General features: G+C 41.1%; 1 protein-coding gene across 1 annotated transcript in view; it reads right to left on the bottom strand.

Annotated features, from left to right (window-relative positions):
* Window positions 1–3,083: 3,083 nt before the first annotated feature.
* LOC133976330 (nck-associated protein 5-like) overlaps window positions 3,084–25,120 on the bottom strand; it is a 130,569-nt gene continuing 108,532 nt past the window's right edge. Inside the window, exons 12-20 of the mRNA XM_062414514.1 lie at window positions 24,079–24,267; window positions 20,040–23,614; window positions 19,343–19,448; window positions 18,147–18,234; window positions 13,507–13,827; window positions 11,340–11,461; window positions 10,887–11,016; window positions 10,571–10,746; window positions 3,084–3,398 (exon numbers count right to left, since the gene is read on the bottom strand). Of these exons, the coding sequence (XP_062270498.1) occupies window positions 3,084–3,398; window positions 10,571–10,746; window positions 10,887–11,016; window positions 11,340–11,461; window positions 13,507–13,827; window positions 18,147–18,234; window positions 19,343–19,448; window positions 20,040–23,614; window positions 24,079–24,267 (5,022 nt within the window). The remainder of the gene's footprint in view (window positions 3,399–10,570; window positions 10,747–10,886; window positions 11,017–11,339; window positions 11,462–13,506; window positions 13,828–18,146; window positions 18,235–19,342; window positions 19,449–20,039; window positions 23,615–24,078; window positions 24,268–25,120) is intronic.

Below are 25,120 nucleotides of genomic sequence, written 5' to 3' on the forward strand. Positions count from 1 at the left end.
AAACTTCATGGTACTTTTTGATACACTTATAAATGATATTAATATAATACTTAATCTAATTATATAATGACACTATAACCTTGTTTTAATTAAAGGTTTCTTGTATATTGTTATATATATTAAGAGTATTTCAGTGAATGTTGTATATGCATCCTATCTATCCTTCCACTGCATGTCTGTGCTACTGTGAATTATTAAATTTGAGTATTTTATTCCTACTTTATAGTAGCCTGTATCAAGGATAGTTAATGAGTTCAGTGACCTTTATGGTATTTTGTCAACCTCCTGGTTAGCCTGCATAATTAAGTTTGTGATAAATAAATGTGAATGTAAACTGCAGCCTATTATGTACAGTAATTGATCGTTATTTTTTCAGTTGTGTACGTAATTAAATTTGCAATTACGTCATCCTGAAAGATACCAAAATTAAACCAATTCGCGAAATAATGCCTCTGAACATGCATGTTGCAGTTTGAACAACATATTCAGGTTAGAAACATACAGAAAGACAGACAGAGAGACAGAGAGAGGGAAAAATCATCCAAGGGTGGATAAACTAATTGCGTTTATTTATACGCACATAATTACCCATCAAGGGACTAATGGTTATAAATCCCTCAGCACAGCACAGAGCGCAGTCCTGGAGCGAACCGTCGCTGCCTCTGAGCTTCAATTCTTGCTGACAGATTGTAGGAGGGAGGCGATTACGCGCGATGCCCTTGAGGAGAAAGATTTCAGGTTTTTCCCGAAAACCTTTATTTTCCACATTGGAAAAATGCCGGAATGGATGGATGAAACGCATGGTGACGCATTAATGCACGTTTAAGTACATGCATGTTGTCCCTGAACTGAAACACACAAATCAAATGACCCACACACACACATACACACACACACACACCTTGCAGCTCAGTTTGAAATAGGAAATAGTTTCTCATATTTATTTAGGAAAGTTACATAAAATATAGCATTGAAGTCTAGTGTAACAGACGAAATTGCACACAGTAATAATATTAATAATAATAATAATAATAACAATAATATTAATAATAATTACCAAAGTAACACTGCTGGTAACCATTTCTCTTTACAAAGGAACCAGGAACATTTAAGGAGAGAGGTGAAGCATGACAATCACACTACAGTCTTGACAGTACAAAATGTGGGTATAAATACTGGACATCTAGAAAAATACACAAGTCCTCTTCAGACTCTCTTCATACAATATTAACAGTTTCATAGAAAAATTGAAACACACAGTCGGCTCTGTTGATTAGCACCAGCTGGTCAAATTCCAGATAGAAATTTGGCATAACTTCACCTAAAGTTCAAATATGTCTTTAAAATAAAGTGATAAAATATTTTAGCATTAAGCTCTTATTGATCAAAATAAAGATAAAAAAAAACAAAAAAAACAACAAGAACCCCTAAAGAATTCAATAAGAAAAGATACATGCCATTTTCAAACAGTAGACTTAAACCTTGGTTGAATGATTGGCAAACAATTTACATCTTTTTTTGTCTGTTTATTTTTCTCATTTGCATATATCAATCAGCAATGCCCATTCTGATATTAACTTATAGCACTTTTTATTTACAACATAATATACAACTATGAAAAAAAGGAAAACTGAGGTTTGGAGAGTTCAGGTATGCAAAGCGAGATGAGGCTACGAACTACACTGTCTGGAATCTGGAGTTTTGCATCAGGAGCTTTAAAAAAAAAAGAAAGATTTGTATTTGTCAACAAAATATTCTGATGGCTGCATTTTAATTTGTACAATCTACATTAGTCCAGTATGTTCCCTGAGCTACCAACAATGACACTGGATGCATTGCAACCAAAAAAAAAAAGGTGGTCATTTGCTCTACCTGGGTACCATTCAGACACTGAAACATCGTCCTATGAGTGAGTGAGTGAGTGTACCACGTGGACACACTTTGTCTCAGCTGACATCATTAGATAAACTCATTCTAATAATCTGTTTAGTTAGCTGAATGAGGATATTCGTTATTAATAAAACTGGGAAAGAACATTTTTCCACAATGTTCTGCTCACACACAAAGACACCTGACATAAAGATTTTACCTTTAAAATGATTCAAGAACGAACAGAAAGTGAAGTCCTGTGGTTTTAAAGATATTGCTTCATTAAAAGAAGTACACAAAGATGAACCAGGTGTATTATTATGGATTGTGATTCCACATGGGTAATTCTTTGGGGGCAAAAATGTGATGAGCAAACATACTTAGCAGCAAAACATGAAATATGAACTTGGATTCAATGCAATCAAAGCAACTGTACGCCAACGTTGCTCATCAGCGTTGCCCCAAAAAGACGCCCTGCTTATCACTGCTTGAAAAATCATTCACTTTACACTCCTTACAAACTTTGTACAGTATTTGTTACAGTGCAATGATAAGAAGATCCCCAGCATGGGGAAAAAGATCACTACAAATTGCAATGAGACAATGTTATGTATTGCTTGTCCAGTCCACCACACCCAGAGTCAAACTATTCATGTCCTGGTTTGGTGTTAATGTTGAGGTTTCATCCTCGTGTCTCCAGCTCCAGTAAGTGCTTCTTGTTGTACAGAGAGAGTAGAGGGCTCTTCATGTTGTGGCAGGGCTGTAGTCAAGACTCGATAGTCACGTCTGAGTTACTTCCAAGATGAGAGTCGTGCTTAAATCAAAAGCAGGTCCGAAGGGGATTGTGAAGAAGGTCAAAGCTAGAACAAACTCTTACTCAAGACCAACAACAGAACAGACGAACTGAATATTTTCAACTTGCAAATACAAAAGCTCAAGTTTAGGGGGGTTCTTAAGGATCAACAAAAGATCAAAATCTACTTGAAAATGCATTCTGTGGGCCTATTTTACCTTCAACATCCAAACAATCAATGCGTGGAATTTCCAAAAGAAGAAGAAAGTCTTTGCAATTGTTTGCTTTGCTTGAAAGACAAACAATCAAATTTTAATAATCTAGAGGGAAAATGTAATTTTGATGATGATGACTGGAGGTGTGGATTTAAACCCAGACTCAAGACTCTGTCACTACAGCCCTGCCTTCTTAGTCATTGCTCCTACACATCGTTGGAGCCCTGGCTGGTACAGGAGGAGAAACTGTCGTACAGCGAGTCGCTGAGGGAGCCCACGGGATCGCCCCCGGGCTTGCTGGAGAAACTGGAAGAGGAAGGCTCGTCGACCTTGCAGCAGTCCTCCCCGCTCCTCCCCGCATCCGCGTGGCAGTCACCCCTGCGGCCGCCTAATCCTGTGTCCGGATAGAGGCTGCCGCTGCTGGAGCTGCTGTGATTCAGCTTGTTCAGGGACTCCAAGGAGAAGTCGAGAGAGCCCGGCTGGTTTGTGCACACGGGCGTCTTCTCAAGAGGAATCTCCTTCTGCAGAAGAAAAAAAGGACAAGCACGTTTAATCACAGTAAAGGAGTATGATTTGCTGCGTCTTGACTGTAAAAAGTGCATTTGACAGATAAAGAGTGAATACCAATAACACCAGTAATAAATCTAACATTGCACCGTGTAACTTATCTCATTTGCAGTGTTGTGCTGAAAAGCAATAACACAACTGATGCCGCTTGAGAGCATGGCTGATATATATTGAGATTTTTATCACGCTCAAGGACCAAATGTATGCCTTGGGTGTTGACAGCCTTACATCTCTGGGCATCTGGGCTCACCCACTCTCCCTGTTATATTAACTGTGTTGCATGATGTGTCATACTTCCCTGCTGCTGGTGACAGTCTGTTTTATAGATTAGCATAGTCAAGAACATGTTACTCAGGGGAAGTGCTACATCTGAAGCTGCTCTCTGTTAACACTCCTTTAATTATCAGGAGTAGTTTCATCTTGCATGCTTTAATGATTAGGGTGAATACATGTGCTTGGAGTCATGACATTTCAGAAGGTATTAAAGTTGATATCATTGTAGCTGTTATCACTAACCCAGATTGTTGGCTTTTCAAGGCAACTCGGCAGCAATTAGACTCAACAGCAAAATGCATAACCCTGCATTAACCAGCTGCTAATTTGCTATTTAATATGCACATTTATTGTCATGTGACTCCATGCCACATCTTTGATAATGACCTATGAGTCAAACCATATCTAGAGGAAAACAAAACAGCACGTAAACTTAAAAATAAGTTGTTTACAGTATGATGTGCCACCTATTTGAGTATTCTTCGTGATCTCTTCTGTAGTCTGAAAAGGCACTTTAGGAAGCCAGCTACTGAAGCAATCAGCTCTCAGTCTCCTCTTCAGAGGCTGTAAACACAATTCTCTAGGTACCTACTTTTTTCCTTCAGTAAATCTAAGCTGGGAGGAGAGCGGCTATCTACACAGGTATTTTCCCTGGGTAAATATACAGCTGGAGGGTCCCGGCAACCTCTAGGGACACTCCAAACCTCGACCATTTAGAATTTTGCTGCGAGGTGTATCTCCCCTCAGACATAAAACCGAGAACTACACCACACAACAATCTGAAGCATGAACACATAAACAGGACTGCATCAGAAAGATAGTTTGGAGAGCTGTTAAAGTGATGCAAACCTCAACATGCCAAGTTTTGCAAGTCATTGACTCATGACCGAAATGCTAATGTGCCAGCAGACCAAAGATCAAATGCAATATGTAGGAGAATGATCTCTCCATCTGAGCCCATGCAAGCCTCACACATTCATTAAAACACATACTGCTGGCAAGTTTCTTAAAATTATCATTTCTGTATCTGCTGTAGTAAAATAATCATCTGCATCAGATCATTTTGTGAGGACTAAACAAAATTCTTGCATCTTTTATTTGTTGTTACATTTCCTCCAATTTCTTCCATTTACCACCACATTGAATGTACTAGTCTATAATAAGAAACATCATTTGATAGCTCTGGTGTATTTTCCCGGTCCATACTAAAGGTAATTAATTAATCACTTGTACTCATGCACTTCCCATCTAAAATAAGATCTCAGCTGTATGAGCAACTCCACTGGGCTTAGTGTCTTTCTTCAGAGCATGTTGACAGTGACGGTGATAATAATAGTGGTAATGGTAGCAGTGATAAAAGACTACTGATATTTATAAAATGAAACACATCCACATTTGAATACTTAATATATCTCATGTAAAGTTTGATTTACTCCAGAGATGTGAAATAAAGCGATAATTAAATTTTGATGAAACTGTCCCTTTTTTCTGCATTCCCCAAACTGACTTCTGACAAGCTCTACAGAGGCAAGTATGAAGTTTTTGAATCCAGCTGTACGTTAGACTGCATGTGTAGGTGGGAGAGACTATAAACAATAGTGATAGTAGTTCTCAGCCCAGGTCCTCGAGGGCTTGTTTGAAGCCTTGTTTGTTTCCTCTTCTACCAGCTAGTTAATTGCATTCACCTGCCATCCCAGGTGTAAGCTATTCTGTGATTAGGGGGCTGGGGTGAAACCAGGAGGACTCGTTTAGCCTAGAGGGCCAAGTATGAGAGGTATTGGTGCTGTATAACGAAGACAAGCAAGACAGCTAGAGGTTTTCGGGTGCAGAACAGAATCTGTTGTCCCTTATTCGAACTGAAACATGCACTGAATTCTGCTTTATTAAGGCTTTCTGAAAACGTTCTGAAGTTTATGCAAAGTGACTTTATGTAAATTTGTGTGCACGTATTAAAGATAGTTTTGCATTATTTACATCCTCTTTAAAACTTGAGGTTGAAACTCAAAAGGCAACCGTAAAAAATACATAATCCCTTTATACCTTGATGTTGTGTTTTGATACAGATTCAACCTTAAACCCTTAAAATCCCACCGAGCCCCATTAATGTGCACTGATATAACCTTTGGTAGCAAGTCCAATAATACACAGGACAGAATCAAAAGATATGTTAAGGGGAAATGTTCAAAACTGCCCAAAGGTGACATCTGACTCCCATATGATATGAAATGTTGAGCAGGTTTCTGTAGTTGTGGAGGACAAGCTTGAATTAAGCACAGGTGTTGAATGCAGATTAGAATGACGTAACACCCACACACCACTGTTCATAGCATTGGTATTTTTATGTCAGATTATTGTCAGCCATAAAAATCGTTGTTCTATGGCCTCGGGGAACAGAAGAACGTGATGTGATGTGATGGGGATCAGTGATTAGCAGAGCGATGTGACAGTGAAGAACAATCTTCAGGTATCAGCTAACTCCCCTCTTTATATATCTCCTTTTGGTTGGAAGCGAAAGGAAAGAAAGGGAATGGTTGTCTTATCACTGATGGGATTTGATTTTGGAGGAAGACAATTACCAGCAGATCGAACCTTCCTGGAGCAGGTCTCTATACTACCTACGGGTTCAGCCAAAATGATGACCGCACACATAACTGAGACTGCAGGCAGACATCTGAGCGAGAGCTTCCCACTTAAAAACACGATGGGCCAAATCTGCAATTGGTTCTGCATCACGTGTCACTAATGGGATGTCTAAACTCAAATGCTGTAGATCTACTTGCTACAAAAGCTTCTTGAAAGGGTCATTTATTGTGACTTGAGCAAGACATATTGCTATATTCTCATTTTCCCCCTGCTGGTATGTAGTTTTTCCTCTTTACCTTGATTTTTTTTACTTATACAGTTAGTAGAACTGTGCAAATGTGTATTATATTTAACATTGATAATGCATGCAAAATAAAGGTAATCAAACCATGCTCTGCATATAATGAGATTGTTGCATGAGCTGGTTAAGAAATAGAAACAGCTTTGCATTCAACTCACTGAACATCAGGCATGACAAACCAGACCAGCAAGTGACAAATTTGTGTTAATCCTGATTTAAATGAGTGAATAAAAGATGAAAATCATTCTTTTTTTCCCCCTCTGCTGGAAAATCAGAGTCACAGATCACGTAAACTGATTAGCTGAATGGTTGATAGTCACAATTTCTGTCAAATTTTCAATGAATGTTCAAGCAGATGCAGATCACACTATGTTCTCAGACCGCTCAGATATCAAGGTATCTTGTGTCTGCTTCAGGTGTCACAGCTGGAGTTGGTTTGTGCCCCATCAGGTTAGAAAAGGAAAGAAGATAACTAGAAAAGTCACATTGCTACTTTCAGTTGTTATTGGTAGAATTTCAACCAACTCAGATAAAAAAACATGCCTGAAGGCTGTACCATAATTTTACCTGACGCGGGGCACAACAGTGAGAAATAAATGCAAATGAATGCTGTTTATTGTCTCGCCACCATTGATTTGATCGCAGTGGCAGTTTCTCATATTCTATTTCTGGGTTATTTCCCTGTATCATGTTGGCTACCTATGCTATCAATCCGACAGCAGCTCATGGGGAGTGCATATTCTGGTTGATATTTATTTTTTGCACTGATATAGTTTTGGTTATCCACTGGCCCTATTTCAAATTACATGTCAACTGAAATGTTTTCTTTCCCCAGCCATGTAATCATTGCTCAAGGTAACAAGCTGTTCCATGCTTGGAGAGATGCTGTGCATGCTGATATGTTGTTTGCTGGTTTTGGACCCGGGTCACATAAACCTCAGGAACCTTCCTATAACTTCACTGATGCTACACCTTGGCACAAGTTCTGATGTTTTACCTGCAGCAATTTCTTTCTCCTTCATGTAGACAAAGGATAGGTGTAAGAAAAAGAGTGAGTAAGCAGTAAAAGAAATGAAAAAATGAGAAAAGTTTAGGTGGGGAATTCAAGGGAAAAAAAACAAATGAAAGGACAGAGGAAAACTGTTTAGAACAAAAGCGAGAGAAGTCAACTGAGAAGAACAGGAGAGACTTATAGGAGAGAAACAGAAATAGAGAGAGGCAAAACTGAAAGGAAGACAAGGAAAGACACGTGGGAGAAAGAGAGACTCTAAGGAGGGAGAGGATAGAAGGAGAAGGGGCGGCGGGCGCCGTTAGCAGGGCTGTCAGGTGCTGTCAGGATGATGAATGGGAGGCCAGCATGGGCTGTGAGGGCTCTGATGGGAGCCGCTGAGCTTTACATCACTCTCCTGAGTGTTTGCGAAAGGTTATTAAAGGCGCTTAAATCACCGGGCTTTGACAAAGGGCCGCTACCAGCCAGCAAACTTCCCCAAACTGCTGCCAATGACAATGTCTCCGAAGTCAAAGGCTCCCGAGCTTCGACAAAAGAAGAGCGGCCGCACAGGTATGGATGTGCACTGTGAGGGGTGAGGAGGTGATGACATGCAGATGGATTGTCCTCTTTCTAGAGAATAATGTAGGGTAACTGGGTTCAACAGTAGTCATCCATCATTACGGTCGGGTCACAGCATAAGGTTATTGTCAAAATAAATATTAACTTTGACTTAGCAGAAAAACAGAGAAACTGCAGAATTAGCATTCATGTCCATTGTGTTTGATCATGCGGTTATAAAACCATTGCAACCACATTGCACCAGTCCAAAAAGTCTTCAAACAACTGAAAGAGTCTTCTACAAGATTTTTCCAACCCATTTCTGATGAAATTCAGCTGGTTTTAGATATTTTCTAAAAGTTTTACGTGTCTCGGTACTAAACCACCAAAGTGTGTGACTGACATCTGTAGAACATTTTTGAAGTAAGCTGATTTCTTTTGGAGACAGGAAGTGTAAATATTCTTACTGCACTGACAGATTTGTAAGAAAGATCCATTTTTTACACTATGACACTAATGTGCAAAGCAACTTATAGCAAGTGTCGGGGTCCAGAGGTAGAAGAAGCATTCCGATGTGAGCCTTGTTAACAGTAAAGCTTTTCCCAAATGATTATCACAAACTGTGAAGCACTTTCAGAAACAGTTTGACCTAAACCTTCTGTGGATTGTTCACATACTTTTTTCAATACAGTGCATGTTGTGTAACTATAACTGTCAAGTATATAAACAGTTCTTGAGTAAATGCACTTAATCATTTGACAGGTGGCATGTGGAGATTGAACTCTTGACCTCAATGTTGGTGTCTTGTAAGCACTAGGCTACTCTGGGAAACGTAGCCTACCGCATCCAATTAAATGACGGACAGATCTGAGGATGAGACAAACAGATCTTCGTTTGTTGTGTTTCGTGTCCTGCATGTCAGCTAATGGAGTTGTGCTTGCAGCTTGGGTGAACAGCAGCCCTTCCCGTTCGATGCGCTGCCTCTCCGCTGGGACACGGATCAAAATCAAAAACCCCTCTTTCACGCAAGTCTCTTTGTTAGAGCGAGACTCTGCCTCGCACAAAAACATAACACCTGATTGAAATTCTCATTTTTGCTTGACCTCAATTCCACAGAGCGGTCAGACCATGGAGCCAGCTACAGTAACCTGCCGTTGGAGCTTAGAGGGATTCAGTGGCTTGCTTAAGGACACTTCCTTTAACACTACCTAACTAACTACCAAACCTCCAGTCACATGTCTTGTAGGTAATGAACAAAGATTGTTAAATGTGTTTTTACTACTGCTACGATGGCTGCTCTTGCCTTAAGTACAAATTAAAGCAGATGCATTAAGTCAATTCTACCTTTCATGTAGAAATTCTGCATAATCATTCAAATGTGTTTGTGTAAACACCCGATAAATAATCTATATTTGATCCTGATTTGAGTTCAAGGGTAACACCAAAGGTCAAGAACAAAGCACACTGAATAAACTCTCATTTTTTAAATACACAATTGTTGAGTCAGATCCTTTTTTTTTCATAGTATAGATTTTTGTGTCAGGGTGGGTGTTGGGTGGCAGCAGTGCAACAGAGGAGAGTTTGGCTGCCCCACAGAGCCGGGCCAAGCATGCTAGAGGCCATTTCATGGTCTATGATCCTCATTTGTCATTCAGTGGCGTTAAATACTGGTAGGCAAATACCCGCTGACACAAGAGGGCAAGCCGATCGAAAGCAATTAGACGGCTTTATAAATGAAAATTCCCAAACAATCCCACCGCTATAAGAAAACCTTCACTTTGGGCTTTTTAAAAAACCCACTGGAGTTTTAGAATTTGTTATTGCCTCAGGAGCTGTTTCAAAGGTATAGTTGACATTGCAAGTCAATGGGACTCGCTCCGACCATCTGAAGCGTCTCCTTGCCGACGTCTATGACATACAGGAATGGTAAAAATTCAATTTATTCATCTTCATGCCTCTGCTGAGAGGGTAAAACATTATGCAAACCCTGTGACAGTGTAGTCTGGGAAGAGCTTCATTGAAGGTTGTTTTTTTTTTCTTCTTCTGACTCTCACCACCTCACATACATTCCCTCCATTACTGTATAAACTTGCAGACATCTACACCTTGGAGCTGCCTGGCTTTCTATCACAATCTGCCTCCATGAAATGAGCGGATTGATTTATTCTGGAAAAATCAACACAAGGCAAACCACCTTATCTCCTTCATTTGGTATTCTTAAGCATAATCAATCAATCAATGAGACTCATAAAAGAGCTTGGACATATTGCATAATAATCTCCCCCACACCTACTGCACAGCAAATGAGAATCCTTTACGAGACGAATACACTGTGTAAAGGAATCAGCAGCATGCCTGCAAAGAATATTTTATGAGTTGAAACTCATTAGATGTAAACAACAAGCTGCTTTATTACTCACACTAAGTCTGTCTCCTGCTTTGCCATCGAGGGATGACTCTTTGTGCAACAAGTTGTACTGGGAAATCCTCCTGCTGTCCTTCTCCAGATGTGAGAACATATCATGCTGATAGTAGTCCATGATAGACAAGGATTTCTCCACGCTGCTTCTCTTCAGGGTCTCCTCATTCTGGTCCACTGTGATAATGATGATGAAGAAATTTGTTTGAATAAAAAAGTCTTTTGCAGTAAGAAAGCTAGTGAAACTGTACTTCCTGTGTTCCCAGGTGACAAAAAGTGAAAAAATCATTTGGTAACTATACAAATTTCAACCACACCTGCTTCATTCTTTTTGGTTCTGTTGATCAGGGTCCTTTGTGGCGAGCCCAAAGTGCTTCCGGGTCCCTCGGGTTCAGTCTCGGTGTCGCTGCTGCTTCCCGAGTACGTGCACACTCGCAGGGCTCTTTCCTGTCCAAAGTCAGAAAGCCAAAGTCACTTTAAAACCTAGATAAGATGTTGAAAGACTCATCAGCAGTAGTGTGTGGCCAGGGGTGCAGAAAAGAAGGAAGAGTTTAAAGAGATAGTGTCCACCAAAATGCCTCTCACGGACAAGCATGTGGCATATGTGGCTATGGTATTAGTCTATGCTTCCTATAACATAAATATAAATATTACGTCCTGTCAATGTGAACACCAAGCTGTTCAATGATTCATTCTGCTTAAAAAAATCTAATGTGAAATCTATCCTGCAAATATGTGTATTTAGACATTGATTCATGTAAAAGACTTACACCCGCCATATCATGGTCCTTAGATGTCATCTTCCTCTCTATTTCTTCCTCTTTGTCCTCTGTGGAAGCTGAGATGTTGCTATGTGGGGCACAAAGACTCAACCTCTTTGTCCTGATTGCATCTATGGGTCAAAAGAAACAAAAGAGACGTGAGTCATGTGGTGCACACTGCACAGTAAATGACATAAATATGAGTCCACACACACATATGCACTCACTTTTATCCACCACATGGCCACCTCATGCAATGAATACAGACAGTAGGAGGAGAAACACATCATTTGAGTTCTTCTAAAGTGACAATATTTCCTTCCGCAGAAAGACTAATGAAAAACAGGATGAGCACATCCCACACAGACATTCAACCCAAACCCGTCCTACTGCCTACACATCCATCTTCTGCATATATGAATGGAGCCACACAATATCCCAGCTATCAAACATTAATGGTGTCCACCCTGCAATTGTTAGCAGTCATGACTCCTGGCAGCCCAGATATAACAGCTTTCAGCTGTCTTCCCCAAATGACGAAGCACAGCCTTATTATCACTCTGCTGACTGCTGTCTCGGACAGACGCCGATTTAATTGTCTCTTTTAACATTCAGCAGCATTACAATAACAGGCTGCTGTTGGCCGATGTTTCATCTCCATCGGAGAAATCTGCATCAAAATCATAAAAGTCCTTTAACCTTCTTTCTCTTGTATATTCAGAGGCAGACAAAGTGACAGACAATTCTTTTCTTTTCTAGTATCTTTATGCTTTGTGTGTTTTAGGATTTTACAATATAATGACATAGACAGTTAAAACATATGATAAAGATGTACTGCACACATTTAAGCTCTTCTAATCAACTTGTTCCACAGGGAAGACTCAACAGGACTCTCTCTCTGTCCGTCTCCTGCAGTGCCACTGTGAAACCAAGGTGAAGTAGATGCAGGCTAATGTCCTATAAGAATAAATCCCTGGGTGTGATCATTCATCCCTGCGTGTTATTGTAGCTTTAATCAGCCATCTGATTGCATCCTACCCACTACCATTTTGTTATGAACACAGAGGCAGAAGGCGCTTTTATGATCTATGGCTATGTTGACATGCTTATCTAATTGCATTTGCTGCTGTTCCTCGGGGCTTGTGGTTGCATGGTTTTCTATAAGGACACAGAGTCCTTTGTCATCTCAGCTGAGCATTAGTTGTCAGTGTTGATGCATTAGCTTCAGAATTAGCTGAACAAACAAGGTTTTTATTTTAATCAGACTCTAATAAACCTAACAACTTCATCTTGTGTGCTTGTCTGGGATTACAACCCCTAAGTGCTCTGGAGAAAAATGTGCTTACATAAAGTACAGTGACATTCAATATTTCACTTTCCCCTGAAAGGTAAAGCAAACTGTCTGAGGCTTTTAAAGCTTGTCACTTTGCAATCTTGCATGATAACGGTACCTTTTTAAAGACATGCATTTCAATTTATCTTCCTTCTCAGCCTTCATGGGGAAAGCAAATAGAGCACAAAGGAATTATAGCTTTTTTGTCATGTGTCGCCATGACCTGCTAACAATGAGGGTCTTGCAGGGCAGAATGGGACAAAAAACTGATGCGTATTACAAGTGTGAGCCTCTCATGTATTAATATTACATTTGAGTTTAACAGCTATAAGCATTAGTTCTTTTGAAAGATAAAAAGATAAATGTATAAAAACCCAGACAGTTTTAAACAACACTTAGGGCTTGTCAACTTAGTATCCTGAAAACTTATTTTCAAGTTGTAACTCTCACAATGATGGCAGCCAGAAAATACATCAAAGTTATTATTATCTTCATACACAATCAGGGGGTCAGATTTTTCTTGTGTCGTACAAAACGAGCAAGTGTTCCTGGTCTTAGGGGGAAAAACAACCTTTTTTGTTGTGCTGAAGATGATTTCTTTTTTATCCAGATTGTTAAAAGAAGCTTTGAGGTTCTGGAAATACCTTCTTTATGGGTTTTTCAAAGATTGTCAGAGATTTATCGTTCTGAAAAACATATTTTTCAACTTATGTAGCTAATGAACATGAGAGGCACAAGTTAGGATATTGTGCAAGACACAATTTTAATGATGTATTGTCACATTGTATCTTCGAGAAAATGTTCAGAAAAGTCGAACATTGCATAAAGCGGTTCCAGACTTACCTGAAGTTGCTAATTTGGGCAGGCGACTCTGGGCGTCTTGGGTGTTGCTGCTGCAGGTCACAGTGGGCTCGGAAAGGGAGTGACCAATGCTTTTGGGGGCATGCGGGCAGGTTTTTGGGAGGGAAGGCACTTTCACACCGGATTGTGAAGGGTCTGGGTGAGAAGAGGGAGGTTCTCGATCGAGCTCCGCAGAGCCGGCGGTCACCGCATCCGGGCTGGATTCAGATTTAGGGATGTGGCGACCGCTGGCTCGGTTGACGGAATCGGGGAGAGGGAAGGTGCCGATCCCGCTATCCAGGGTTCTCATCTGGCAGCCGGAGCCTAAAGTGACAGGGAGAGGAGTGTGATATCTGGGAGAAGCACGGGTCACCAACAGAGGAGAAGAAAGGAGGACTTGGATTCACATGCAACGGAAGGGGTCGTGAGTATAGAGGGCATCTGTAGTGGGTTCAGATACATAGCCGGTAGGAAAGGAGAGAAAAGACAGCATTTTTATTAAAATGATCCACTGAAAAGCTGACTCTATCCTGATGCACCATGAAAGGGGAAGCTTTTGTTGTTGTCACTGTAGTGACAGATGAATAATTTTAATGTGACAGAAAATACTTTAATGTGATAACACAAGAAAGCACCTGCTGCTAGCAATTTGAAACTAAACAGTCAATGACATGTTCCTGTGATTCATCAGACAGCATGCTGGTTATAATCAGGAGAGAGGATGGCGAGTAGCAACAGATGGACGCTGTTTAGAAACCACAGTTTGCAATGCCTTGACTCAGGCTGGAACAGATGGACGGCCATGCAGCAAGGCTCAGGTCCTTGTAACTGAGAATGATAACGGGCAACCGTTACATCGCTAATTAATTGCAGTTTGCATCTTTTGGCTAAGACGGAATTTTGAAAAGTGAAAAAGGATTGTAATGTCTCATCAGTGCTAGAAAGAAACACGCTTTTAGTTTGCTGTTGCTGTTCGTAAACATGAGGTGAAAGTCAATTCTGTTTCATTACATCTTCCACTGTTGGGCTTGGAGATGAATCCTCTGCAGCCATCAGTCCTGTCTCTCAAAATATTACAGGCTGGCATGTTTTGATTTTGGGGTTTTTTTCTTTATTTTTCTTTTTAGCGGTGGATCGATATTGACAAGCTCTGCTTTTCAACTATATAACCTCCTCTCAGTGGGATGCAGGAGCACAAACAGTCTACTCATGAGCATTTCCTTCTATGAATAAAAGTTTTCTCTGAATACTGTTGGGAATCACAGCTGACTTTCAAAAAGGAGTGTGAAAGAAGGGTAAAGGGCACATTTTCAGTAGCAGTTTATTCCTATTTTAACATTTACACTTGGGTCCAAAGTTAAAACTATTGATCCATCTTGTCTTTGGATAAACCTAGCCTACTAAGACTTTCTCTGGGTGCCATTAGTGATACACGAAAGCAGCATCTTCATCCTCCTCTGAATGTCACACAATTATCAATATCTACACAGCTGAGGGAATTATAAAGTAACAAGCTTCCTTGTTCGTGTTTCTGAGAGTTGAGGAGTTCTTGGACAACTGCAAGGACAGTAACTCTAGTCTCTACTTTTTGTTTTTCTCTAACTTGCTTTTGACATTTGACACCATACTCTGCATCCAGAACCTGTGAAAATGACTCACTGGATGTACATATGCACTATATTCATTACACAGATGGCCTGTTACTTGTAAGCCTATCAACTGTGAGTCACTTGAGGACATTCATAACAGAATAAAAAGTTTAAAAAAGTTGTAAAAAATGTGTGATGCAGCTGACACACAAATAACACACAATGCTTATTTGTGCATGAGAAAAAGAAAGACAGAGTGCCATAGATTACACAGCTGTATAACTGAATGCCAAGCCTGGCAGTTCAAAATATCCTCTAAAGCCAAACTATAAGGCTGCATTCAGACCAAATCTGTCAATCTGGCACTGTGACACAGGGGGGCTACAATAGTGAGGGCGTGTTGTTTTAGGTAGTGGTGAGACAATGAAATATGATCCAGAAAGTTGCGTTGGAGTTACAGAATAATGCTAATACAGAATAAAGGATTTATCAAAGGCCAAAACACTGTGCAGAGGTTTGTAAAACTCACACACAGGATTTTACAAATCTGAAAATATTACAATTCTCATTGCAAAGTCATCCACTGTGAATGTGTTTCAGCTAAAGTTTGTGTTTCAAGCCCCACTCCTGCAGCGTAAACACATTACCCACATTCAAATGAAAGGGAGGACTTCCATTTTTCACACATTGCCAGATTTGGTGTGTGAATGCAGCCTAACAAGGGCCACAGTAATTGTACCCAGAGGCAACAACAACTGGACATAATCTAGTTTTTCACAACCGCCCTATCACTTCTGTATACAACCTCCACAATTTGGAGGAAGAAACCTAGTTTGTTGATACCTCCACAGTGTGAAATTGGCTTTATGCAATGAGGAGGCGTCTAATACAAAAGAAAAAGTCATCACTAGCAACTATAACCTCATCTAGGGGATATTTCTGTGTCGACAACAAAGGACACAAATTGTTTCCACAAGAGAAGCTGGTATCCTAGGTCAGAGATGCAGCAGAAACATCCACAGCAAAATGTTGTGATAATGACATTAAAAAAATGATGTGGTTGCTTGCTTGTAGCTTTGTTTGTTGTTTGAAAATCCCAAATATTAGAGTGTTTTTTTCCTCTCAGAACGGAGCACAGAGCACAGACACATCAGCACCTGGTGAAGTAATTTCTGAATCATTGGTATTGATCAATAACGCCATCAAACCCCTGCAGATAAAGTATATTACGGTCATTTCAGACTATGGGCCAGTCAAAATGTTATTTATTGTCCCTTTACAAGAAGAAAACACTGCCTCAAGCGAAGTTCTGCTAATATACAATAACTGACCAGCGAAGAGTGAACTTCAAAGTCCACATTCATAACTTGAGCATGGATTTTGCTCAAGCTGCTTGCGTCATAAACTGGCTGGATGTAAACTATTTACATGATTGATGTGCTTGTCTGGCCTATGCATGCTGCACTGTGGACAGATGTGACATTAAAGCAGTGGTGAGGAGCTATGAGTGGCCGCAGCTGAAACCTTTATGAAATATTTAATTCATTGTGTCTGGAAATGCTTAGCTGGCAGAATAACAAAAAGGCAGTCCAGTGTGTATCCAAAACAATGAAGCATTTTAGTTTTGGTGCCGTACGTAACCCATCGTGAGCTCATTGTCATACTCCATGGAAAGTAGCTTAAGCTAAAACAGTTCATATTAGTCCATATTACTTCTAAGCTAAATCTTCAATTGAGCACACATTTCTGGTTCTGTAAAGATTAATACCTACAAGTTAATTTAATTATAAGAACTGGCTGATGTGAAGTTTAAGTCCATTTAAATTTCACTACAATGTGCATTTTTTAGATATAAACAGTGCCAACTATGATGCAAAGACACTTTAACCAACTTTTACAGCCAGTTACTAAAAAAAAAGAAAAAATGCAAGATTGATTTATGACATTTTTTTAACAGGAAGTACTAAGTTTGTCTAGTTTAGGGCCACTTGGGGACATTCACTTATTAGCAATTAGTTGCATTTTTACACATCCAACTGCAATAGTAGCATTCATTTTGGACTCCTGGGGAAAATATCCTGGCTTTTTAACAACAGAACAAAGAAAACTTTGCTAGGAAGTCCATTTTTTTCTCTCTCAAAAGACTGTGGCCCCAAGTTATAAAAACAGGACCCTTTTCAAGTAATCTCAATTCATGCCGGGCCATGTCGCTTTATTTCAAGGGATAAGTCAATATGACCTTTGAGACGGATCACTGAGACAATTTATCAAAAACCCCCACTGACAACTGAGTGACAAACCCGCTGTACTCCACATCCAGTAAACAGCAGTTACATCCTCTCCCTCCCTGCACTGAATTACATACTACAATGTCAGTTTGTCGCACTGCAACGATAACAATCATCATCCCGTCTCGCACAAAATGTTTGATGCATCTATTTTTTCACTTGCTTAGCTGCTCAGGCATTGTAAAATATCACCCTCGCACCTCGCACATCAATCACCTGACTAGATTGTCAACATGTTTTTTTGCAGCGGCTGCTATTTCCCCACAGTAATGGCAGTCTGGCAGGGTGGAGAATCAGTTGGCAAAGGAACTGAGCTGTCAATCACATCAGGAAATCACAACTGTAAAATGCGCTAATGCTCTGTTGCACTGGTTGATTCGTGATGGTTAGTGGCAGCTTTTCGTAAGCCGCTTGGAAAACAACCGCACCGGATGAGGTAAACGGTAAATATGAAAATCGGTGGCTTAAAACAGACACCATGAACTTTTGGAGCAGTAAAAATAGAACATCAAAATGCAAGTTGGTAAAAGAAACATTTCACACAAGAGAGGATTTGAGCACCACTTTGGTTAGTTTGTAATGCAAATTATCTACTTTTTTTATTATTTCATGGATTTATTTATGTAAAATAATTGGTTTATTTGAATTTACGCATCATTAGGGTTTATTTCACAAAGTTTTGTTTTCAAGTTTGGTGCATAATGACTCAGATTCCCTGTTTTTAGTGAAATGTTACAGTACAACCAAAAGTAACACATCAGCTTACCTATCATGTGGTCTTGACAAGCAGAGTCTGGGATGCGTCCCTCTTCATTTTCAGCCCTCAGGTTGATCTTCTGAGTCATTAGAAGGGTCTAAAATTGTACAAAAAACAAATGATATTGAGAATACACATACACTTCTACGAGTATACCCTTAAATTAAATAACATATATCATCAATGAAAGTTCTTTAGAGGCAATTTACTGAAGAAAAAGTGAGAATGAAGAGGATCAGTCACAGCAGCTACAGATTCATGTATTTTATGACTTTCCAGATGAACAGACAAGCTTCTGGCATTGTGAAATATTAAAAGTTTCCCTCAGAAATAAGTAAGGTAATTGTCATACTTTCCTGCTGTACTTTAATTGGGTTATTTCGTGGAGAAAAAAAGGGGTTTCGGGTGGTGCAAAAAGAGCTTATAGGTCATAAAGTGTCCCTCTTTTGTTGTAATTCTGTGAGGAGAAGATAGAGGGAAGGCTTGGAGGGTGGTATTAAATGGCCCCTTTGTCAAACTGAGTGCCTCCGATAAGGGGCTCTTCCATGTTATCGAAATCCCACATCATCTGGATTAAATGTCCTACATTATGCAGTGAGACTCTCTTTTTGTCATTCTCTTCCTCCATTCAGCTCACTCCTTTTACTTTCTTTTTTTTATTTTATTGCCATCTTGCTTATTTCAGGCTCTCTCAAGCTTTCAGGCTCTCCATCATTTTTTGGTCTTTTGACTGACAGATTATAAAGGATACAATCTACAAGGTCATAATTTGAGCCTTTTGCTTACAAAGTGCACTGAAGTAATGTTTTTTGTTTTCTTTTAAATAAAGCCACTGAGAAAAGCCTGATTCAATTTTGTATTACATGCATGGCTTGATAACTGTGACTGCATGAGATATAGTTTTAAAAACATTGTGAAAACAACAACAGCATCGGCTCGGGTAAATGATGAAAAAGTAGGCGATGAATTGTAGGCTGAGTCAGAACACAATGTGAATCAATAGCGAGCCTTCGGGGGATATGATGTTGAAGAGGCGGCTTTGTTGTGGATGTGCGTGCGAGCATGTACATACTGCATAAGTGTGAAACCCTGTGGGAATTTGCATGTACTGTATGTGTGTGTTAGAGGCAAATATGTGGAGCTCGACAAAGAGTTAAAGTTAAAGTCAGTGGAGTTCTAGTATGGTGGTGTGTTTGCTCACTTACAGCCGTATCTGGACAAATCTCCATATCTCCCTTCATTTCGCTGTGTTTCTTGGGTGTAGAGATCCCAGGTGGCGATGCAGCCACAAAGTTGCCCTTCACAGCGGTCCTGCGAGGAGATAAGATTGGATCTGTATTTTATGTCTGTGTGCTCAGTTCCTTATTTATGGACTCAGCTGATAGAAAATGAACCAGCTGATAAATTGCATTGACCTGCGCTTTCTCCTTCATGAGACGCAGAGATACATACACAGAAATGCCACCACTGTTCATAAAGCTTTGCGATGTGCTCCTTCTTAAGTGATTGTTTGCAGGTACTTTGGATAAGAATCTGTCAGATGTGATTTGAAGTGGCGAATCAATGAAGTGAGGGCTTGACAAGATGTGGAGGTTTTCTGGCTTGAAGATACTTGGAGTGTGCTGACTATGTGTCTGGATGCTCGTCCAAGAACTGCTAATGCTCACTGGAGTGGAGTCATAACTCAAACAGACAGCTGCTGTTTGTCAGTTTCTCTGAACACAGGTTTAATGCAGGGATGGTTCATGTTTAATTTAACTGAACAAACAATTTGTTTTAAAGTGGCGATTCACTGGATAGAAAGACAACTCTGATAAGGCAGTGACAGGAAGTAATCAGCATCATAGCATTTGATCAATTATAATTCTTGATTTTCTTGATGACAAAAGATGCTGTACCCACCTGCCAAGAAGCTCTTTCACAAACTGGTCTTTGCCGATAAAGGCTGTTGTACACTGGATCTGACTGGTAAGCTGACCCATCTGATTGTTGCAATGGTCCATGATGGAGCTCAGCTTGTTGTTCACCTCAGACAGATTCTGCACCTCCTGACTGTCTTTCTGCTGGATATCATTTTTCTTTTTATCCTTCTTCTTGTCAGACTTCATCTGTTTGCCTCCAAGCACTGATCCAATCTTTAACTCTTTCCTCTCCTCTTTTGCCTTGGGGGATTCTGCTTTCTTACCAGTGAGAGCTGGAAGTTTGCTTTTACGGAAACCAAACCAGTTTGCCAGTGAGGGGCCTGTCTTTTGTTTAGACTCACCAGCAGCGACCTTCTCCTGCTCTTGACATTTCTGCAGATTTTCTTCAATTCCCATCATGACTTTCTCTTCAATAGTGCAGACTGTTGGACTGATTTTTTTCTCTTCCATATCTGGGGGTATATTTGACGAGTCCGTCTGGGTTGTGACTTCTCTACTAAAGTCTGACTCATTAGGGGTGGTTGCTATGCCTGCAGTCACTGGGTTATCTAAACTATATTCACAAGAGGATGGAGGCTGAAACTGTGGATGGGAGGCAACTTTTGCTGGCTTACGGATGTTCCTCAAACCAATCCTGTCACTGATCGGCAAGCTGCGCACCTCTTTTTGAGAGGGTGAGGTGACTGCATCCCCTTTCACTGTGCCTTTAGAAGTTCTTTCAGGGAGTATGTTGTGACTATTTGACCCTGTCATGCCTCCATAGTAGCTAAGCCTCGTCCTCGGGGAGTGAACAGGGCTCTCTGCTAACCCAACACTGGGAACCTCCAAGGAACTCTGTCTTGACAGAGAGTTCCCCCTTTCGCCTGAGTTAGTGATGATCTGAGTTCTGATTTTTCCCGGCCCATCCAGAGCATTGATGTTGGGCTTCTCCATGTAGTTGGTGCTGAAACTCTGGCTACGGGCTTTGGCTCCATTCATTCCTAAGGCCGGCTTTAGATGAGGTTTGGTAGTAACAGATATGGATCTAGAGAAAAGTTGACTACTCCTTTTCCCTTTATCGGAAACGTCCCCCTCCTCTGGTAAAACAGCAGTGCATACTTCCTCTTCCAGTAACCTACACTGAACTTCACCTTTCCCCTCTGTAATGGACATCTTGGGTGGTGAATCAATACTGTACACGGGCTGCAAGCTGTCACACTGGGTAGAAGCATTTGAAGTCACGGTCTCCTTGGAAACTAAGTTGATATGATCTTTCTCTTGCTTGCCTGGTATAGATGAACTATTTTTATGGCTGGGGGGAGATTTTAAAAACGCTTTAAACCCCATTGGGATACGAGTCTTTGAGGCTTTTTCCGCTGAGTTAGGTGAAAGCATAACTGAACTGGGTGGGCTGACTACAGCTTTGCCATTTTGTGGCTCTGTTTTACCTTGAGGGGTGTCCTGAAGCAATATAGGTAAACCAACAGATGTCTTCTGCACAGACTGAGGGACATTTTCATGGGTAGATCCTCTCTTATTTGCAAATGAGTTCTGAAGTGAGGACCCTCTGAGGGCACTGTAGGGAGGAGGGACATTCTTTGAGCTTTTAGGTGCATTTTCAGGTTCTGGAGCACACCCTGAGTTTGCAGAAGGGAGGTAGTCTTTCATGGTCATCCGCTTTGAAGTGCCTTTAGTAGGTGTCTGAGTCATGGCGGGGGACTTTTGAAGGTGCTGACTGGTTTTGTCAACCAGTTTCTGAGGTGCAAGTGCAGTTCCGTAGCCTGCATCCAGGTCTAAACAGTCTTTATCCTTGATGGGTAGCGTAGCTTGCATATTTGGTACAAGTGAGGTGTGGTAACTTGGGGGAGGGCCCCTCACAGTGCTTGGTGTGGATGGTTGAGCCACCCCTATTTTATGTGCCTGAGGCGACCCTTCGTAATTTGGTCTGATCAGTAAGGAGGTGGTGCGGCCCGGGGGAGGAGGAGGAGAAGGGGACCTGAGTTTATTTTTCATGGTTTCACAGTGTTTGTCTCTGGTTGGCTGCTCGCCACTGTCAGCATACTCCGGGTGCCTCCTTGAGAGGTGTGGGGAACTGGAGGAAGAGCCCTTACTCCACTCTGACCTGCTGGGGAGCTTGGAGTTTACTGCCTTTGGGCTTTGTGAGCTCTTGATGAACCTGGACAATTTAACTGTAGGGGAGCAGGGGGATTTCTCCTGACCAGAGGGTCCTGAGTTTCCACTGTTACTTGGTTCAGTGGTGGTGCCCTTTGACAGTCTCAGTGGGGATCCCAAAGATTTATTTTGACTGGGTATCTTTGAGCCACTGGACTTGGGACCAGCAGAGTCATTCATGGGAGGCATGGAATAGCCTTTATTAGCTCGGCTGCTCAGTGGTTTGATTAGTTTCCTTTGCGGGGTTAACTGCATTGACAACCTTTCTGCACTACTCTCCCTGCTATTGCTTGTTTTGCTAGTCTTGATCAGATATTCAGATGGCTTCTCCGGAGATTCAAGAACAGTGTAGTTTCTTACATTTGCTGATTTTTGCCTTGTTGGTCTCTCTTGGTGTACTAGCTCTGCGTAATCAGCCACTACCTTGCTACTGGAAATGTCTCTCCGAGCTCCAGCACCTGGTGCAAGTTTCTGAGCACAAAGTTCAATAGGCTCTCCCTCTGCGTCAAATATCGCCAAAATGCTCTCCTCAGACTGAGTACATTTGGCCCCTTTAGGCTCCTTAAGTAGACTGAAAGGCCTTGGCCTCCCATCTGCAGACTGGGTGCGTCCCTGGTCCCTTCGTGAGCACGGGTGTGCAAGCAGTTTAGCCGCATCCCTGTACAGCCTCTTTGGGCCCCTCTCTGCTTGCTCTGCTGGCTTGCTGAAGGACATTCGGATGTCACTGGACTCAGAGTTGAGCTCCTCTGGATCATCCACGTCAGAGAGGTGATTGGGACCCTCTGCATCAGAAGGGATGAAACGCTGCGTGGATGGTTTACTAAAAGCTGATGGCCGCCCTCCCTCAGGGAGAAAACTGTTAATGAAGCTCATGAGTTTCTCAGGACGCTCTTTTGAGTCATAACCAGTGGGCTGTTTTGTAGCCACTGGGCCTGAGCTACTGTCTCCTCCACCTCCACTGTCCTGTATCCCCTCCCAGCTACATAAACTGTCTGAGATACTGTGGGAAAGCCTCTTGCAGTAAAACCAGCTGTCCTTGGTAGGGATGTTATCTGCACGGCTTGAGTGTGCAAGTTCATCATCTGCATCATCAGAATCATACGAGAACTTCTTGCCCCCAACGGCTAAAGTTCTACCCACTTGTGTAGGCTTGGACACCCCTTTGCTGCTGCTCTTGATACCCAGGGAGTAGATGCCCTCATTTGAGTTCATGCAGTCTTTGGAGCCTGACTTGGAGACCTTGGATGCTGACAACGACCTGTGTTTCCTCCTTTGTAGCTTTCTCAGTCCCTCTAGTATGTGGCTCTCCTTGCGCCTCGTGGGCAGCTGCTCCTCCAGGGGGGCACAGATGTTACTAGGGGCTGAAGAACCCAAACTCAGCCTCTTCTCCCAGGTCAGAGATGACTGTAAGGCAAACAGAAAGACAGGGTCAAGCACACACAAGTTGAATCACAGTATGTGGACTCATGCATACTATTTGTCATGATCACAGTAACTATAACTGTTCTGCCAAGATTTTAAAACTGCTTGGACTTTTAAAATGTCAGATGTTCACATAAGTCATTTTTCCAAGCTGTCAGCAATGATACCATCATAGTGGCAACAACTATGTCTTTAATTATTTACTGGTTACAGATATCAGGACACATTTTATGTATCTTGAGCCCTGTTATTACACCTCATCAACCTGCCTCCATTTAGAGTTGTAGTCAGCACACTCTTAGATGAAGATTGGGGATTAATAAGGGTCTCATAAGACACACAATAAAAACCCTAAGAGTTCATTAAGAAACTAAAACATGGGTCCCGATGAGCAATCACTTGTTAATGTTTTGTGGAACTGCTGTCAAGCTTTATAGGGGATTTACCATTTTCCCACAGGAGCGTCCATCATTCCAGGTGTATGAGCCGCTGGAGAATTCACTGCATGCACTTGACAGGGACAACTCACTACTGCTACAGCTGCTGCGTGGGTATACAGGCGCTGGCACTGTCAGACTCAGCTGGCTCAGACATTTGGTCACAGGGAAGCCTGACTTTCCATTCAACTGAATCTCCTATGGGATAAAAGAAAAAGACACGTGACATTCCAGTAGCGTACATATTGCATACAAATTGAAGTGAAAATCCTGCAAGTATTACTGAAATGTGTGAAGCTCTTCCTTTAACGTCAAAAGATTTTGCTGTGACTATCCATCAAAAGTATTTTGATGTGTAAGTTGTCAGGTAGTGTTGCATATCTAATTGCTATATTGCTGTTAATTTTGTGATTAAAGGTATTTAACAGACTTGACAGGCCGATCAAATATTATGGCAAAGTTTCCAGAAATTCCAAGTCACTGCACTTTGCAAACTTAAAAAAATATATCAATCAAATGTTCATGTGCAGTCGCCACAACTCAGCAGATGTTTCTCCAATTAGCATCTCACTGCAGAAGATAGCTGTGACTGCAAGTAGATTATTTAAAAAAGTTAGAGTAGAGAAGATAAGGAATGAGATATATCCATGTCAATTTCTATTCCACTAATCTCATATAGTTGTCACTTGTGTGTATCATCTAACACAACCTATTTAAGGAGATGTGGTATTTTAGCACATCTAGATAAATCACATCTCGGCCATTATTATTTCATTTACTTCCTCTTTCTCCCCTTTCATAGGACATACTAGAGTTTATCAGGTGGCATTCTCAAAGGGGTAAAAGGGTAAAATTCATTTTCTGTCCTTAATGCATAATTCATAAGATGACTAATGTACCACAGTGTCCTGTGGAGTCATTTTTACTGACGGTGAGTCTCAATCGATGGTTTTCTGGTAATATGACAAGGATTTATTCCTTTTAGTGCCAAGTGATACTGCCAGCTCTTTCTGTTGAGAGCAGATGAAGGGTCGCGGCTTTACATAGTTAG

Source organism: Scomber scombrus, chromosome 24 (genome assembly GCF_963691925.1).
Source record: "Scomber scombrus chromosome 24, fScoSco1.1, whole genome shotgun sequence".
Lineage (NCBI taxonomy): Eukaryota > Metazoa > Chordata > Actinopteri > Scombriformes > Scombridae > Scomber > Scomber scombrus.